Genomic DNA, 18,775 nt, shown 5'->3' with positions numbered 1-18,775 from the left:
AGAGGGTCGCGAACTCCCCGACATCATCGCGGGACGTCCGGCACTCCGGTCACCACTACGAGACCTCCGGAGACAGGGGGGCACGCAGAGGGGGTCGCAACCTCCCGGCCTTCATCACGGGATGTCCGACACTCCGGTCAGCACTCCAGGACAGCAAGTCATAGGGGGACAGGGAGACGGGACAGGCGTTAGACAGCTCATGTGATTGTAGTGGGCGGACATAGCAATAGATACAAGTGGTAAGCATATATGTGAATGGAGTAGATATATGAAGTAAGCATATTATGTGAATAGAATAGAAGTACTTAACCCAGCAATGAAACCGCGTTGACTGTTAATCTGTTAACAGTCTGTTAATGCTGTTAATCAGTTGACAGGACCACGGACAGACGACGGTAAATAACTGATCCAAGGCCTCGGAGGTGCATGTAGAGCAGTCACTACAATCTTGGCCAAGACCCCGAGGCATCCATCACCTTAGTCAGCGCCAGGAGACGGGCACTCAGAGAGATGGGGGAGGGAGGGGGGGAGGGAAGGGGGGAGGGATGGGGGAGGGAGGTGGGGAGGGAAGGGGGGGAGGGGGGAAGAGTTAGAGAGTTCCCATGTTTGTGGTGCTGCAAAAGAGCAGACATGTAGTACCCTGTAGTGCCATGTAGTACCCCGTAGTGCCATGTAACCCTGTAGTGCCCTGTAGTACCCTGTAGTACCATGTAGTACCCCGCAGTGCCATGTAGTGCCATGTAGTGCCACGCAGTACCATGTAGAGCCATGTAGTACCCCGTAGTGCCATGTAATTCTGTCACTGTTTGATGTCACAAAGAAGGGTGGATCCGAAAGCTGTCTACAACATTTGTAACAGGTGATGAAAAATTAAACAAAACTGTATTAGACATTTGTTAATGAGGAATAGGCTTCACTTCAGATTAGGGCACACAATAGCATCTGCAAATGATTTATAGATGTTTTATGAATGTCTTAACAAATCATTTGAAAAGACAAGTCTGGTAATTGCTTTGTGTGTATTCATAAAAGTCCACAAATAAACAAACTATTAGACATTTGTTAATGATGAATAGGCTTCACTCTAGAGTAGGGCACACAATAGCATCTGCAAATGATTTATAGATGTTTTATGAATGTCTTAACAAATCATTTGTTGAACATGAACAAATAAATGGAGGTACAGTATAGTAGTTTTTTCATATCCATTTTTCAAAGCATCTACAAATGTGTTACTACACATTAAACAACATTATTTAATGATGAACAAATCAAGTACAAACAATGTTGATAATGAGTTATAAATAATGTAGAACTAATTTGTAAATGTTATACAAATATAGTTATAAATGATTTAATAATAATTTACGAATGTATATAAATGGTTTGTTCGTGATTAGTTCATTATCTACAAATACCTTATAAAGGTCTTATAACTGAGTGTTATTATAAAGTGTTACCAATAATTTAAACTCAAAAGCAATGTCTCTTTCCAGATATCATGACCCGGTTACTCAAGATAATCCACTAACCTTGTTGTGAGCAGTTTCATGTAGGAACTATTTTCGACGAACTACCCATAATGAATGGGGATGTACTTCTTTTTTTGGCCCTTTTAGCGACTCAAACAGAGTTCCATTCTGCTCACTTGTATTGGAGCATTGGCAGACATCTCCACAGCAGATATCTTCAAAGCTAGGCAAATCACACCAAATGATGGATAGATGGAACTCCATAGGATAGATAGATAGGATAAGGGGGAAAATATGTTTTTATTTTGGGTGAACTGCCCCTTTAAGAACATGCCAAATAAGAGCTCAAAGGAAGGCTATTAAACAATAAGAGTACTTAAAGGAACACGCCAACATGCGATTACAGACTTTTCCAGAGTCAGACAAGAAGATGGATACCAATTTCCTCTCTGTGCATTCAGTAGAAACAAAGCTTTCCGGCTTTCGGCGGGTCCGTAGCGGTCCGTATCCACTTCCATTAATTTGTGCTAAGCTACAGTAGGCTAGCTTTCTTGTCTGACTCTGGAGAAGACGGTAAAGTGCATTTCCCATAATGTCGGCGTGTTCCTTTAAGACACGAGCCAAACTCATTCACTATGTATTATTTGTAACTGACTGTGTTTATATGTAACTCGAACCTTTTCCATTACTGATCAACTTCTTGGTCATAATGTTCTTATTGTTCCCCCCCTGTGCAGCACATTGAGCAGAGTTTGCTTGAGACCCTGTACCGTCACCGCTCCACCCTGGAGACCATCTTCAGGATCGTGGACATGGACAACTCAGGTAACAGAACCGTTATTGCTACATGGGTGACAGCCAGGGTGCACCCACAGGTGGTTAGAGAGACTGAGCCACAACAGGAGGTTCCCGTCACCCGTGACAACCAACGTGTCTAAGTGAACTCACTGAACTCCAAGCTGCCGTGGATGAAGGGGGAGGGAGAGCGGCTGGACGTCTGGAAACCTCTCTGGTGAAATATGTGTGTCTCATTTCGACATGAGAAAAGAAAGATTCCCAAAGGGGAATAATAATATAAAACATATTGAAATGGCTGCCTCCTTTTAGTCGATTTGGTCGTAGTCGACAAAGACTTTGTTCGCAGATTAGTTGCTTTTTATGTTTTTTTTTTATTTTTTTTATTACAGCTGAATGAGTAATTTCCTGGAGAATGATGAGCACCTCCCGTCTGCATGATTGTGTGCGGGAAATACAACTTTATGGATTTGTCGATTAAATCAACAAATTGATTAGTCTACAAAATCACAATTTGTCAATTAAGAATTTATTTAGTAGAGAACAGCCCCAATAAATGCATAAAAATAGATAAATAAATAAATCACTTTATTAATTGACTCTGGTTAACTTGACATTGTTTCATTCATTAATGAGTTAAATGCTGTGCAGCTGGGTGGCGTGGCGGAGATTGCGCTCGTCACCAATGCAAGAGACTCCGGTCTCGAATCCCGGTGTCAGCATTGCCTGCGGCTTGGGCCAGTCGTCATACTATCTCAATTGGCAGAGGTAGCGGGTGGAAGTCGATGGGTGGGGATTGGACGTTGTGGACAGCGACCCCTACAGGTCGGTTGGGTGACGCCTGCACAGCAGAGACAGGAAGTATCGGGGGCTCCCACGCGTTACTCCTCGCCACTGAGAGTCCGCGCTGTCTGGTGAAAAGATGCGACAGGCTGCCTCCTCGTGTACCGGAGGGGACACGTGATGCAAGGCTTCTATCCTCACTACAACCGACCAGTGGGGGGCATAGTCTAGCGACGTTCAAGACAGGGGAGGGGAGAATTGGCTATACGAAATTGGGATGGGAGAAAAATGGAAAAATAAGGAGAAAAAGTGGATAAAAAAAAAACAGTTATGAGGTAAATGCTTCGCTCAGCGGAGGTATTGGGTGGGACGGGGCCAGAGATGCTTAATAGCAGCCACACAGGGGCTACTACACCCAATTTCACAATTCATACATGTTATTCCTATGGTCTAAAACGGTCACAAAATATTAGTAAACATCAACATCTCTCTCCAAAATCCCCAAACTAGTGTGTCAAAAGTTGAATTTGTGATGTCATCAAATATACTGTCTGGAGCTGCTCCATAGACACAGAATTGGGAAAGACGGTAAAGGTGACACTGAGAGCAACCAGGGAAATGTGCTGAGTGAGTACAGGTACATGTTCTGTTTCAGAACTGAGAACACTACTATAGAATAAAGATCATTTGGATAAAAAAGAAAAATGTTGGGTCCATAAAATCAGCCCCCTATTCTTACTTATCTCGTCTCTGGAGTGTAGCTCATGTTCACAAATATTGATTGGGCGGCCATGGATGGAAAGAACACATTGGAATTCTTAATCCGGGTGGTGTTTCCCTTTAAGCCTGTAACGTGTCATGGAGTCCAAAGCAGGTGGCAGTTGGTTGACTCCTCCTCCTATAGTTAAGAGGGGAATTAGCCCACTGATCTAGTGGGCCCTACTCCTGCTCTGATCCTCCCTCCCTTCCCCCCTCATACGACATCAACCTAATATTCCTTTCTTCATTGCATCCTCCTCTTATCTTTCCTTCGTCCTAATATCTCCTGTTCTGCTCCTTTTCCTCCAAAATGTCCCTCTCCTTTTCCTGGTTCCTGTCCCCCCACCCCCCACCCTCTACTGTCTCCTCTCCCTTGCCTCCCTCCCCCATTTTCCATATTGATAAGATAAGATAAGATATTCCTTTATTGATCCCCTTTGGGAAATTAAGGCATCATAGCAGCATGGGGGACTCGGGGAGGGGGAAGGGAGGTACAGGTAGTAGAAGACATACAGGTACAGGTCACAGAATTATAGTACAGTGGAGAAGTAAAAATAGAATAAAAAGGCAGTGTAAACAATAGACAATATAATTAACTGGACATGTGCGTATCAGGGGCGGAGCTAGGGGGTGGCTACCTGGGCTCAAGCCCCGGATGTATTCCGAAAAGCCCCGAATCCCGAAGATTTTTTTTTTTTTTTTTTCAATTCATCATTGTTACATGAAAATATGTTTGCACCAGATTTAGCAGAAGCTAATTTCCATCTGTGGTCTATCCAGCTGCTAACTGTATTTGAGTGAGTTAAGTCTTGGTGTTATGGTAGACTCAGACCTAAGCTTTAAATCACAATCAACAAGTTGACAAAAACTTAATTCTTCCACCTTAGAAACATAGCTAAAGTACGGCCATTTATAAATCAAAAGGACGCTGAAAACCAGATCCATGCCTTTATCTCAAGCCAACTCGACTACTGTAATGCACTCCTTACCGGCCTCCCGATTAAATACGATGATAACTATTTTATTGCAATGCACTATTGCATTATTTTATTCTATTTTACTAACTATTTTATTGCACTGCACTATTTTACTTTGTATCAGTGAATCATAGACGCCTGGCCATAAGAGCATTCGGAGCATCTCTGCTCTCCCACTATTGAACTTGGGGGAGCAAAGGTATGATCTTGCTCCACCACTTTTTGATTATATGAAAAATATGATATATCCCCCCCCCCAATATATAAATCTAACCATAACTACGTTATGGTTAACTGAGTTTTATAGTGAAAAGAGCAGCTTTATTGGTCAAGATTGAAGGCTCTATATTGCAGGAAATTGCACGTACAGGTTCATTAAATTAAAAAAAAATCTGTCGTGGAGGGGGTCGTGCCTGGCCCCCTCCAAACCACCCATTGCCTGCCCAAACAAAAACAAAAAAAATAATAATAATAATAAAAAAAAAATTAAAAATTAAAAATAAAAAAATAAAAATAAAAAAAAGGGGGCCCATCTGGGCTAAGCCCCGGATCTCCTACAATCCTAAATCCGCCCCTGGTGCGTATGGGCAACAAGGTGCGAGATGAGGGTATGTATGCCCTCTCAGTTACATTTGCCCTACAATAAATATAGTTACAATATATAATCTAATAATCTAAATATATTTTAATATATAATAACAAATAAAAAAATAAATCTAAAATGTTAAATGCTAAATATATTCAATATATAATCTAATAATCTAAATCTAATCTAATATATAATATAAAAATGCTAAATGCTAAATATATGCTCCCATGAAGTATACAGTCTATAAGGTGCGGTATGCATATATTGTCCTTGACCTTTTAGGTGGGAGTCAGCTTCCAAGTTCCTAGTAGTTGGATGTCTGGCACTGGCAGCAGTCCCTGCTCCCCCTCCCCTCCATCCCTGCCTCCTTCTCTTTTCTTTAATTTTCTTCTCCTCCCCATGCCTCCTTTTTTTACTTTTTTTTTTACCTCATCCCTCCTCGCTCTCTTCCCAGGCTTCATCACCATGGAGGACTTCCGGCAGACGTGGAAGCTGCTGAGCGTCTACCTGAAGATGGAGATCACGAACGAGGCCATCTCCGACCTGGCTGTCACCATCGACACCAACCGGGACGGCAACATCGACATCGAAGAGTTCATGGAGGCCTTCCGCCTCACGGAGAAGCAGAGTCACATGGACCGGGGCCGCAGCATGTTTGTGGGCACCACCACCGACCTCACCAAGCTGGACACAGACCCCAACATATGACCAGGGGCATGGACACACTAGCCAAGGGTCCTTGAGACCCCAACATATGACATGGGGCATGGACACACTAGCCAAGGGTCCGTGAGACCCCAACATATGACATGGGGCATGGACACATTAGCCAAGGGTCCCTGCGACCCCAACAATATGACCAGGGGCATGGACACACTAGCCAAGGGTCCCTGAGACCCCAACAATATGACCAGGGGCATGGACACACTAGCCAAGGGTCCCTGCGACCCCAACAATATGACCAGGGGCATGGACACACTAGTCAAAGGTCCCTGAGACCCCAACAATATGACCAGGGGCATGGACACACTAGTCAAAGGTCCCTGAGACCCCAACAATATGACCAGGGGCATGGACACACTAGTCAAAGGTCCCTGAGACCCCAACATATGACCAGGGGCATGGACACACTAGTCAAAGGTCCCTGAGAGCCCAACATATGACCAGGGGCATGGACACACTAGTCAAGGGTCCCTGAGAGCCCAACATATGACCAGGGGCATGGATGGACTATCCCACCAAGGGTCCTTGAAATCCCAACATATTACCAGAGGCAGGGACAGATTAGCCTGCCAAGGGTCCCTGAGACCCCAATACCAGAGGCAGGGACAGATTAGCCTGCCAAGGGTCCCTTTGACAAGTGTTACCCACCTGGATTCCAACTACGTGGTCCCCCACATAGGATACCAAACATGTACTGGTCAGACAAAGGGGAATTCCCACTGACCAAGGGATATAGGCTTACTAGGCTTCAGGCAGGAATACTCTGCTACACAAGCACATTCTAAAGGCCCCCTTCCAGTTATCAATTGAAATTGTGCCTGCAAGGGCATATATTCAGATTGAAAGATATCGCAAATTGACATACGTGTGAACACGGTACCACCAATCATTTGGGGCCTTCTGTTGGCCTGGGGCCCGGGGGCGTGGTGCCCCAGTCAGTAATCCACCGTTGACACGAGGGGGAGGACCTCTGCAGACCGATACACTATACTTTGACTCTTCACCATCCAGATGGGGTGATGGTGGTGATGGTGGGAGTGGTTTCCAACACAAGCTGTTTTAATGACGCCCATTTGGACGTAGACGCCATCAAGTGACAGCCGTTTAAATTGGATGGGATTAGAGGTCAGAGGTCAAGTGAGTTGAGAGGGGAATACTCAGTTGACAGTTTGAACTTGATAACCTTGATGTTCTCCTGAGGGGGAATCACTGAGCATTGTGTCATTCTATATTCTAAGTGTTAGCTCATTAAAACGTTGAACTATGACACACGCACACACAATTGATTACATTTATTGCAACTAAATGTTGCTGGTGCCTTAGAGATAGAACAGTGTATTATAGCGAAGCGCTGATTATGTATTGTGTCAATGCCAACTGCCAACTGAATGGCGCAACGTATCTTTTTGTTTGTAGTATGGGATAAGATACTGGCCCTCATTTTGTTCAGAGCAGAGAACTTGTGCATATTTCACTCATGACACATGGCTACTTCCAAAGGTTGTTCTACATCCCAGACCAATCACTGTATGAAAATAATGTTGTTCATTTTTGGATGATTTTGATGAGAAAATAGAGGTCTTTCACTGAATGTTTAGAATAAGACTAAAGAATAGAAGAGACAACGATTGCTATGTGCAAAACAACGGTTGCTATGTGTTGATATATGAGAAATATATCAACAAAAACATAGTAATCTGGTGTCTTATTACTGGATCTTGTAAACAAGTCACAGTGGAACAGTATTGTGCTTTTTTGGTGTTGTACCTGCTCTACCACTGCGCATTTAGGCATCTTCATTACCTTCATTATCTTCATTACATCTTCATAACTACCAGTGGTTACCGGCAGCCATTTTGGAAATTGAAGCTCACCTTGTTAGATATGTCTTCTTATTTTCCAACATAACATGTTATGAGCCTACATCAATATATTTTCAATGCTATTTAACATCCATATTAAACATTTTCAATACAATGGATATAAGTTAATAGTACATATATATTTTTTGTAACATGCTAAGCATGCAAATGTTTAAGAGTAATGTTTTAGAGTATCACACTCCTATTGTGAGGTCGAGTGCATTTTTGTGTGAGAACTGCGAGCTAAATGTTCATTTGTTTGAATGTACTAGAACTACTATTCACCCAACAGGTCAATATATATATATGGCAAACATAAAAAAACAAGCTTGTTCTTATAACTGAATAATAAAAGTATTTAATTAAATGAATCATTTGCTATGGTGTGATCTGATATTTGGGTGTACATGCACAGTGTTTACAAGTGTAGTTTTCACACCAACTGTCAAGTTGAGGGAACACAGGTGTCATGATAGGCTGTGAACTGTAGCACATTCAGTGATTAAACACAGCTGACCCCACAATTCGTAGCCATTGCTAGGCCTATTATATTATATGGCCTTGAAACCCGAATTGTGGATGTTGTTGGTGGAGAGGAATGGATGGTCTGCTTCCACAATCACCACCAGGGGGCAGAGACACGCCGTCACCATCTGAGGCTGTCGCACATCTACCAAGCTAGTCTCAGCCTGTTGCTCTCTAGAACTGATGAATGAATGCAAACCAAACTAAGTAGAAGAAAAGCCACCCACCACACCTTGAGTTAAAGGGGTCATATTATTTCATACAACTTCATTGAATCTGTAGAACATGTTTAATTTTTTTTGCAAAGAAACTAGTCTGAATCTAATTTGGATTATTAACACCTCTTTCTTCCTTTGTGTGTGAACAGTGTTTTGGTCAGTGTAACAACACAACACGTTTTAAATGTATGATTTCCTTCCCTGCCTGGCTACCCCCCCCCCCCCCCACACCCAAGAGTAAAAAAGTTTGTAGGCCTACATGGTGTTCCTGGCCCCAAAAAGCACAGCTAATGAATTGATGAAGCTAATTCATTGCTTGCTGAATCACCTGAATGACATTATAAATGCCAATACTTTTGAACATATTTAGGCTTCTTAATCTGAATACTTCAAACTCTAGTAGGGACTATCATTGTAATCCCCCCCCCCCCCCCCCCCCCAGCTCCAAAACTGTAGTCTGCGGTAGACTGTTCCAGGCCAGTCAACACACACCATCTCCCAAAGCTTCTATAGTGAAAGCATGGTGGTTTTCATGGGATCATCCCCATGTTCCCCGGGTCCTATGTTCCTCGGGTTCTATGTTCCCCGCTTTGATTGATTAATAGATTGAACATTTTATAAATTTTTATTATTTTATTAATTATTAATGTCCGCCTTGTTTCGAACGGTTAGGCTTAGGCCCTCTTTCGAACTGGTTAAGGTTAGAGTTTGGAATCAGGGCTGGTGGTCTAAAATTTTCAATCAATCAATCAATCAAAGCGGGGAACATAGGACCGGGGAACATAGACATGCTCGCGTTTTCATTCAGATGAATGCTTTTGAAACAGGTGACCATTAAATCATGTGCATTTTAAATCAAGCTCTTCTTCACAACTAGTGCAGTACCCGTTTGGAACTGGCCAATTGCTTGGCCCCCGGAAGTGCTGCTTGCACTATGCCCTCATTTCCCTGTTCCCATCATTCCCATCCCTCCTGGCAGTGGCGGACTGGGACACAAATTCAGCCCGGGACATTCAGACGCACCAGCCCACACACCGGCCCACGCACCTGCCCACGCACCGGCCCCGAAACCGGCCCACACAACGGGCGTTATGAAACACTTGTCCAGTATTAAACAACCCAAGGCTGTGGCTAAGGAGTCAACATCAGGGAGACCAAATCTACACACCGCCCCTAGATGTGCACTCATGCACAGTGCACACACACACACACACAGACACACCCGTCATTGGCATATGTTTTTTTTACTAACATCTTAGTGCCTCATTAGCCTAGGGATTAAGGATACATGAAGTATTAACTACACCATAATAATATTGAGGTTTTGATCCATAGAAAGTAGGGATGTCCGATAATATCGGCCTACCGATATTATCGGCCGATATCGGCATTAAAATGTGATATCGAAAAATATCGGTATCGGTTTTAAAGAAATAATATTTTATTTACATTTCTATAACCTTTATTTACCCAGGCAAGCAAGTAAGAACCAATTCTGATTTTATTTATTGTCAAAAGTATGCATAATGTTGTGTTAATTCCACAACAAGAGATATGTAATGTTAATTACCTGAAATTATTCCATTTCTTGGGGCGGGAAACCCTGCATATATCGGTATCGGTTGATATCGGTTGATATCGGTATCGGAAATTAAGAGTTGGACAATATCGGTATATCGGTATCGGTAAAAAAGCCAATATCGAGCATCCCTAATAGAAAGGTCTGTGCTACACAATTTCAGTTAGATTGGATTTATTGTCCTTTAATTTGGCACTCATGACATTAGTTGCTTGCCGTTTAATCAACATTGAAAGACCCCCCACTTCCTCCCAGACACCCATTCCAAGAGCCTGTTTTCTCTCTCTCTCTCTCTCTCTCTCTCTCTCTCTCTCTCATCTCTCTCTCTCTCTCTCTCTCTCTCTCTCTCTCTCTCTCTCTCTCTCTCTCTCTCTCTCTCTCTCTCTCTCTCTCTCTCTCTCTCTCTCTCTCTCTCTCTCTCTCTCTCTCTCTCTCCTCTCTCTCTCTCTCTCTCTCTCTCTCTCTATGTATGTGTCTCTCTGTGTGTGTGTGTGTCTCTCTCTCTGTGTGTCCTCTCCCTCTCACTGTGTGTCTCTCTCTCTGTGTCTCTCTCTCTCTGTCTCTCTCTCTGTGTGTCTGTCTGTCTGTCTGTCTGTCTGTCTGGACTGGGCTCTCTCTCTCCCCTCAGGGTCAGCTGTGCTGGACTGGGCGCTCTCTCTCCCCTCAGGGTCAGCTGTGCTGGATTGGGCGCTCTCTCTTTCCTCAGAGTCAACTGCATAAGAAGAACATCAGCAATCAATAATAATGGCTTGAATTCATACAGCGTTTTTCAGCCTTTTGAAAACACCCAAAGTAGTAGTAGTAGTAGTAGTAGTAGTTTATTCAGTCATCATCTCACACAATACAATATACCCCATCATTTAACAATATTTGATTTTACAGTGACTGAAAAGGTACAGACTGAAGCATAATGCTTATATATGCCTGTCCTATATTCTTAACAAATATTTAAAAAATTGGCGGCTACGTGGCGTAGTGGGCAAGGCGCTCGCCACAAATACTGGAGACGCTGGGCTCGCCTGTTCGAGCCCAGCGCTCCACATTGCTTTCAGTTTAGCTGGTCGTTCATACTAATACACATTGGCCGTATTAGGGGGTGGGAAACTGATGGGTGGGGATTGGGCGTTGTGGACAGCGACTCCTACAGGTCGGTTGGTGTGCCTGCGCAGTAGAATCAGGAAGTGTCGGGGGCAGCGTGAGCCTCCCACGCGTTACTCCTCGCCACTGAGAGATCGAGCTGCGCAGGTGAAAAGATGCGACTGCTGTTACCTCAAGTACCGGAGGGGACGTACCGGAGGGGACTTGTGCTATGTATGACTTAGTCCACATTGCAGCCGGCTTGTGGGAGGCAAGAAACAGCGTTCGTGACAGGGGAGGGTTGAATTGGATGATACGAAATTGGGATGGGAGAAAATGTAGAAAATGGGAGAAAAAGTGGATAAAAAAAAAAAAAATTAAATTAAGACTCCAAAACAGTATTCTAAAAGAAAATAGCAAAAGAAAACAGTATTATTCACCCCTGTAGTTTTCAAAAATAGCTTTACAAATTTTTCTTAAAAACCAAAAGCGAATTACTCATTCTTAACTGTATATCAGCATTGTTCCACAAAGCGCTTCACAGAAACCATCAAGCATTCACACTCACACAGTCATACACTACTGGTGGTTGTGAGTAGCATCAGCAAACACAGCTGCCCTGTGGCAGACTGACGGAATCATGTCTGCTAATCAGCGCCAACCACCATCAACAACCTTCATAAATACATTCAACATTAATGGAATAGGCTAACTACCAACTTAGCTGTAGCAGTTAGCTGTTATATGCAATCACATATGTTTAACTACGGGGTAGTAGTTGACCTAGTTGTTAGCTTAAGCTAGTTAGCTGTGGTTATTTACAAACATGTAGATGAGACTAATCATATACAGATCGAGAACATGGCTAACAGTTGGGAATTCTAAGGTACATCTTATTTAAGCATGTAAAATGGCAACTAATCAATTCAATCAATTAGATTACCAATATTATATCAACATGAAAATTTGGAAGGGAACATAATAGTATTTTATTTTAGTATTTACTATTATAATATTAGTAGCCGATTAATTTGCAGCCCGTCCTAGGTTCTGATTGGCTCTCTAGGTTAGCACTTTAGCTTCTGATGCTGTGGTGGGCACTAGTCCTAACATTGCTAACTAAACTTTTAGTCAGAGAAAAAACATCACGAGTCACAACTATTTACGTCCACGTGCTGTAAGGAATCAGGAATACGGAAAGCACATTGTCTTGTAATAGAATGACTGAAATCACTGCAAGAGCTAGTATAGGCTAGCTAGCCCTCATGAACCGGCAGACACCAACAGTAGAATATGCACTAGGCTACTGCATGCACCTGTCATGTTACTGTTGGTTCCTTCCACTTGAACTTCATCATCATTAGCAGCAGCAGCGGGTAAACATGTCTGTAATTTTAGAACATTGTTCTGCGTCTTTTACTAGCAATTTTAGTTTTTTAATTCTAGCTTTTTCAGCTCCACCCTTTCTTTTTTTGCATTCTCCATTTCTGCGCTTCTAGGCCTACTCGCGGTTGGGAGGAAACTGATGTCTCATGTCTCATTCAAGACTGGCTAACAAAAGCATGTCTTTCACTTAACACCAAGAAAACAGTGTGTATGATGTTCACAAAGTCACCAGTAGAGGTCACTCACTCTAATGTGTTTCTGGGAGAGGCAGAGCTGGACATTGTACATTAATTCAAGTATCTTGGGGTCACATTGGACTCTACATTGACCTTCAAAAAGTCATGTGAAGAAAGTGACAAACAGTCAAGTTTAACATCGAAAACTTCAGGCAGATCAGGCCCTGCCTGCCAGTTAATGCTGCAAGGATGTTTCTGCATTCAATGATTTTATCACACATCGAGTAGGCCTACTGTTTTATCAACTGGTCTCTTTTATATGTCACTACTCTTACACCAATATAATTACTCTACAAAAAAGCCATAAAAGTATTTGATAGGAAACCAATTTCATTTCATCACTGTAATGTTTTAGAAAAACATAACATGCTAATTTTCGAGAATTTCCAAGTTTTCAAATATACTTGCTTCATGTACAAGGTTCTGCATGGACTTGCCCCTCCCCCATTGAATGAGTTCATCCAACAGAAAGCAGACACTGGCATTACCACCAGGGCCATCAGTAGAGGGGACTGTAAGGTGCCATTTCGTTACATATTCCATGTTCAAGACCCATCTTAAACTGCATCTTAAGGCAAACCAGAACTGTTATCATTTTTAATCTGATTTAGTTTATGCAACTTGTTTATTGTTTTATTGCCGGCCCACACACTGGCCCACACACCGGCCCACATATGGCCCACACACTGGCCCACACACTACACCGGCCCACACACTACACCGGCCCACACACCGGCCCACATTAGTGGCCCACACACTGGCCCACACACTGGCCCACACACCGGCCCACACACTGGCCCACATACTGGCCCACACACCGGCCCACACACCGGCCCACATACTGGCCCACACACCGGCCCACACACTGGCCCACATTAGTGGCCCACACACCAACTCACACACTGGCCCACACACCGGCCCACACACCGGCCCACATACTGGCCCACACACCGGCCCACACACTGGCCCACACACTGGCCCACATTAGTGGCCCACACACCGACTCACACACTGGCCCACACACCGGCCCACACACTGGCCCACATTAGTGGCCCACACACCGACTCATACACTGGCCCACACACTGGCCCACACACTGGCCCACACATCGGCCCACATTAGTGGCCCACACACTGGCCCACACACTGGCCCAAAAAAAAAAAAAGTAAAAAAGTAAAAAAAAAGAAAAAAAAAAAAAAAAAAAGTATAATTTTTTTTTTTTTTTTTTTGGGCCAGCCCACTTTGGTCCCGGCCCATCGGGATTCGTCCCGAACGTCCCGATGGCCAGTCCGCCACTGCCTCCTGGACAAAACAACCTTTTCCCATAAATGACATGCCAAAATGTCAAGTACCGTACTTTTCGCACTATAAGCTGCACCTGACTATAAGCCGCAGCAGCTAAATTGAATGATGTGTACATATATAAGCCGCACTGGACTATAAACCGCAGGTGTTTTAATGTTTAATTACCATATGTAATTAGCATTGGGACACAATACTGTCGGACAAATAACAAGAATTAACTCATTTACAAGTTGTATTAAGTTTAGAAAATAAGGGAACAGATAAATAACATGTCAATGCAGTCAAAAAAGCAATATTTAGATTTTTACATTTTCGGGTTTGGTCACGTCGAGTCGCATATAAGCCGCACCGTTATATAAGCCGCAGGGTCGAAAAATGGGGGAAAAAGCCGCGGCTTATAGTCCGAAAAGTACGGTACATTGTTATAGCACCACCATCTGGCCAAATTACACCAACCCTTGGGCCCTTAGCAATACCAATACCGTCAAGTGTGAAGTCAATCGGATGAACAGTTTTTGAGGTATGCTGGTATGCATAACATTTGTTGAACAGTTTTTGAGGTATGCATAACATTTGTTGGACCGTTTTTGAGGTATGCATAACATTTGTTGAACAGTTTTTGAGGTATGCATAACATTTGTTGAACGTTTTTTGAGGTATGCATAACATTTGTTGAACCGTTTTTGAGGTATGCACAACATTCACTGGGTCCTCAGCCAGACCCCCTTCCGCTGGGGTCAGCTGAGGACAGACACACACACACACTCATATGAGGACAGACACGCACACACACACTCATATGAGGACAGACACTCACACACACACTCATGATGACAGACACGCACACACACACTCATATGAGGACAGACACTCACACACACACTCATATGAGGACAGACAAGCACACACACTCATATGAGGACAGACACACACACACACACACACACACACACTCATATGAGGACAGACACGCACACACACTCATGAGGACAGACACACACACACACACACTCATATGAGGACAGACATGCACACACACACTCATATGACAGACACACACTCATGAGGACAGACACACACACTCATATGAGGACAGACACACACACACACTCATGAGGACAGACACACACACTCATATGAGGACAGACATGCACACATACACACTCATATGAGGACAGACACGCACACACACACTCATATGAGGACAGACACGCACACACACACACGCAGACAGAGACAGTCATATGAGGACAGACACGCACACACACGCAGACAGAGACAGTCATATGAGGACAGACACACACACACACGCAGACAGAGACAGTCATATGAGGACAGACACGCGTCGACCACACACACACACACACACACGCAGACAGAGATTATGTCCTTTATTGTTAGATGACATGAATGATTGCATAGTGCTATGCTGCACATATCTAAGCTCACATCCACTCACATGCAATAGTGCCAACACACACACACGCAAGGGAGTTGCCACTGAATTATAGAACTTAAAATGTTTTGCTTTGCTCAGGAATAGAGTTGATTTATCATGCCACAAGTGTTAAGAGTGTGTTGTACTGTATGTGGCATAGAGATGAGAGTACAACTAAATTAGCAGCTGTTCAATATTTATATATATTAGTGTATACTATATTATATATACTCATATAATATATATTATATATACTCATATAATATATATTATATATACTATATAATATAATATATATATTATACACACACACACACGCACGCACGCGCACACACACACACACACACACACACACACACACACACACACACGCACGCACGCACGCACACACACACACACACACACACACACACACACACACACACACACACACACACACACACACACACACACACACACACACACACACACACACACACACACACACACACACACACACACACACACACACACACACACACACACACACACACATATATATTATTATGAACATGAATGGGTATTTTTTTTCCTCTGATTTGTGAATATTCATGAATGCTTTTTCAGATTTTTTTTTTAAGTGAAAAGGCAATTATGTTTCTCAGTAAGAATAAAGTACTGAATTCTGAATAATTTGAGCTCAACTGTTAGAGGTGTCATTTAGAAGCACAGACTCTTCCACTGTATTATGTCCCGCCGGCAAAAAAAAAAAAAAACATATAGTGCTATATACTATTATATAGCACCATTTAGCAAACATCTTTTGGTGCCAAATAGTACCCCAAAGTGGTTCTTTGGCTCGTAATCATGTAGCGCCATTTGTAAAAGGTGGCATATAGAACCCTTAAGAAGAATAGGTGCCATATAATTATGCGCCACTTTTAGGTATTTAGCACTATCTTTGTTTAGAGTGTACACGTGAAGTCACATGTAAACATCTTAAGTCTATAAGCTGACCCAAACTAATGTCAGCCATATCATCAAACATGATGGTGTTTTGTCATGTTCCACTTGACCAGGTTCATTCACATAAAGCGTCAGCAGCTTTATAACTTGTAGGGAGGAGGCCCCCGTGGAAAACAGTGCTGTAAGGACTCCCGTGGTCAGGGAACAATGCATGACCCTCGGTGCTCTCTCTAAAAACTAGGTCTCGCTGATGATCTTGCTGCCCTTCTCTAACCCACATTCACCAGCAGTGTGTGAGTTTGGGGGACGGGGACGGGGGGACGGGGGGGGGACCGACAGATACACCAGGGATATGACAGAGGGCAAGTTGTGTCATGTTGCCTCAGCCCTCTAGCTCTAGGTAAATAACGTCACACGCACACTCAAAGCCTGACACCCAAAGAACACAACAGTAGTTGAAAAGATGTTTCGCTTGTTCAGCTCAGCTCGTTTAGCTCGAAGCTTCTACTGCTGTCTGTGAAATGGTTTGCCTGGAAAAGCAGCTGATGCCTGGTAACCTGCTGCCCGACAGTGTTGACCAAAACATTACCAGGAAGAAGTGTTTCTTAGTTGTAGCCAAAATGTGAATCATCAGCAAACAAAAGGCATAAAAAAGGCCAATTAATTGCCAATTAATAGTGCAGTGCTATTTTATTGCACTATTTTACTCTGTCTATTTTATCTTACTCTTTTTATTATTGTCTATTTAAAACTGAATCAAACCATAAACAAGTTGGCCAGTTGGGATGTTAGATCCTAATGTGAAAAACTGTGATTTTATATGTCTGCACTTTATGTGCTCGTTTTATGCCTGTCTTTTTTCTGTTGTGAAGCACTTTGAGCTGCAGTTTCTGTATGAAAGGATACAAATAAAGTGTATTATTATTATTATTATTATTATTATTATTATTATTATTATTATTATTATTATTATTATTATTATTATTATTATTATTATTATTATTATTATTATTATTATTATTATTATTATTATTATTATTATTATTATTATTATTATTATTATTATTATTATTATTATTATTATTATTATTATTATTATTATTATTATTATTATTATTATTATTATTATTATTATTATTATTATTATTATTATTATTATTATTATTATTATTATTATTATTATTATTATTATTATTATTATTATTATTATTATTATTATTATTATTATTATTATTATTATTATTATTATTATTATTATTATTATTATTATTATTATTATTATTATTATTATTATTATTATTATTATTATTATTATTATTATTAAATGAAATGCAATTCCTGATAGTTTGATCTATGAAAATAAACATGAACATACAACATTACTAGAAACCACAGAACCAAGGCTGATCTGGGACACCTTCAAGATGTGCAACCAATCCTATTTACAATGAATAGGAGAACGACTCAAAATGGCTCTACAGCTCTCAAATTCAAATAACCACCATTTTATACTAGTGATGAAACCCGAAATGTAGGCTACCTACTGTATATCGCCCTGCTGGCTGCTCTGACAGTTACCTTTAGCTTCTTGTCCAGTTAATCACTCCAACGTCCTTCTACACCCAGCCTCCAACTGTCCAAATCCAGCTGTTTGGGAGGCCCAGCGCCCCCAGGTCCCTGTTGTGGGGCATTGGAGGCTGCTGACCCAGAGGCGAAGTGGAAGAGGTCAAGTTTGGCACGACTGCACTGGAGGCACTGGGCACAGTAGTGGGCACAGTAGTGGGCACACTAGAGCTCACTGCTACAGCAGGCACAACTTGTGCACAGGTGGGCACAGGGCAGAGGCCTGGTTGCAGAAGGAGGCTGGTGCTGTTGATAGTACTCTGTCTGGGTCTGGGTCCGGAGGACTGGCTATGGGTTGACTTCCCAGGGGGAGTTGCTGCAGCTGCTGCGGAGGGTATAGGCAATAGGCTACAGGCTGGGGTTGAGTCGCAGTGGGTATGATAGAGGATGTCTGCATGTGGATACCACCTTGAGCCATTGGGAGCAGGTTCTGGGGGCCAACGGGGTTGGAGACATCCCAAATACATAATGTTGCTGCTGCTG

General features: G+C 42.5%; 1 protein-coding gene across 1 annotated transcript in view; it reads left to right on the top strand.

The window, feature by feature from the left end:
- ppef2a (protein phosphatase with EF-hand domain 2a) overlaps positions 1 to 6,083 on the top strand; it is a gene marked incomplete at its 3' end in the record, with an annotated part of 44,979 nt that extends 38,896 nt beyond the window's left edge. The window contains exons 14-15 of the mRNA XM_084307294.1: positions 2,210 to 2,297; positions 5,830 to 6,083. Of these exons, the coding sequence (XP_084163420.1) occupies positions 2,210 to 2,297; positions 5,830 to 6,083 (342 nt within the window). The remainder of the gene's footprint in view (positions 1 to 2,209; positions 2,298 to 5,829) is intronic.
- Between the last annotated feature and the right edge of the window lie 12,692 nt (positions 6,084 to 18,775).

This window comes from Notolepis coatsorum, assembly GCF_963971535.1.
Source record: "Notolepis coatsorum genome assembly, chromosome: 2".
In the NCBI taxonomy this organism is placed as follows: domain Eukaryota; kingdom Metazoa; phylum Chordata; class Actinopteri; order Aulopiformes; family Paralepididae; genus Notolepis; species Notolepis coatsorum.
This window is presented reverse-complemented; position numbering and strand designations above follow the sequence as displayed.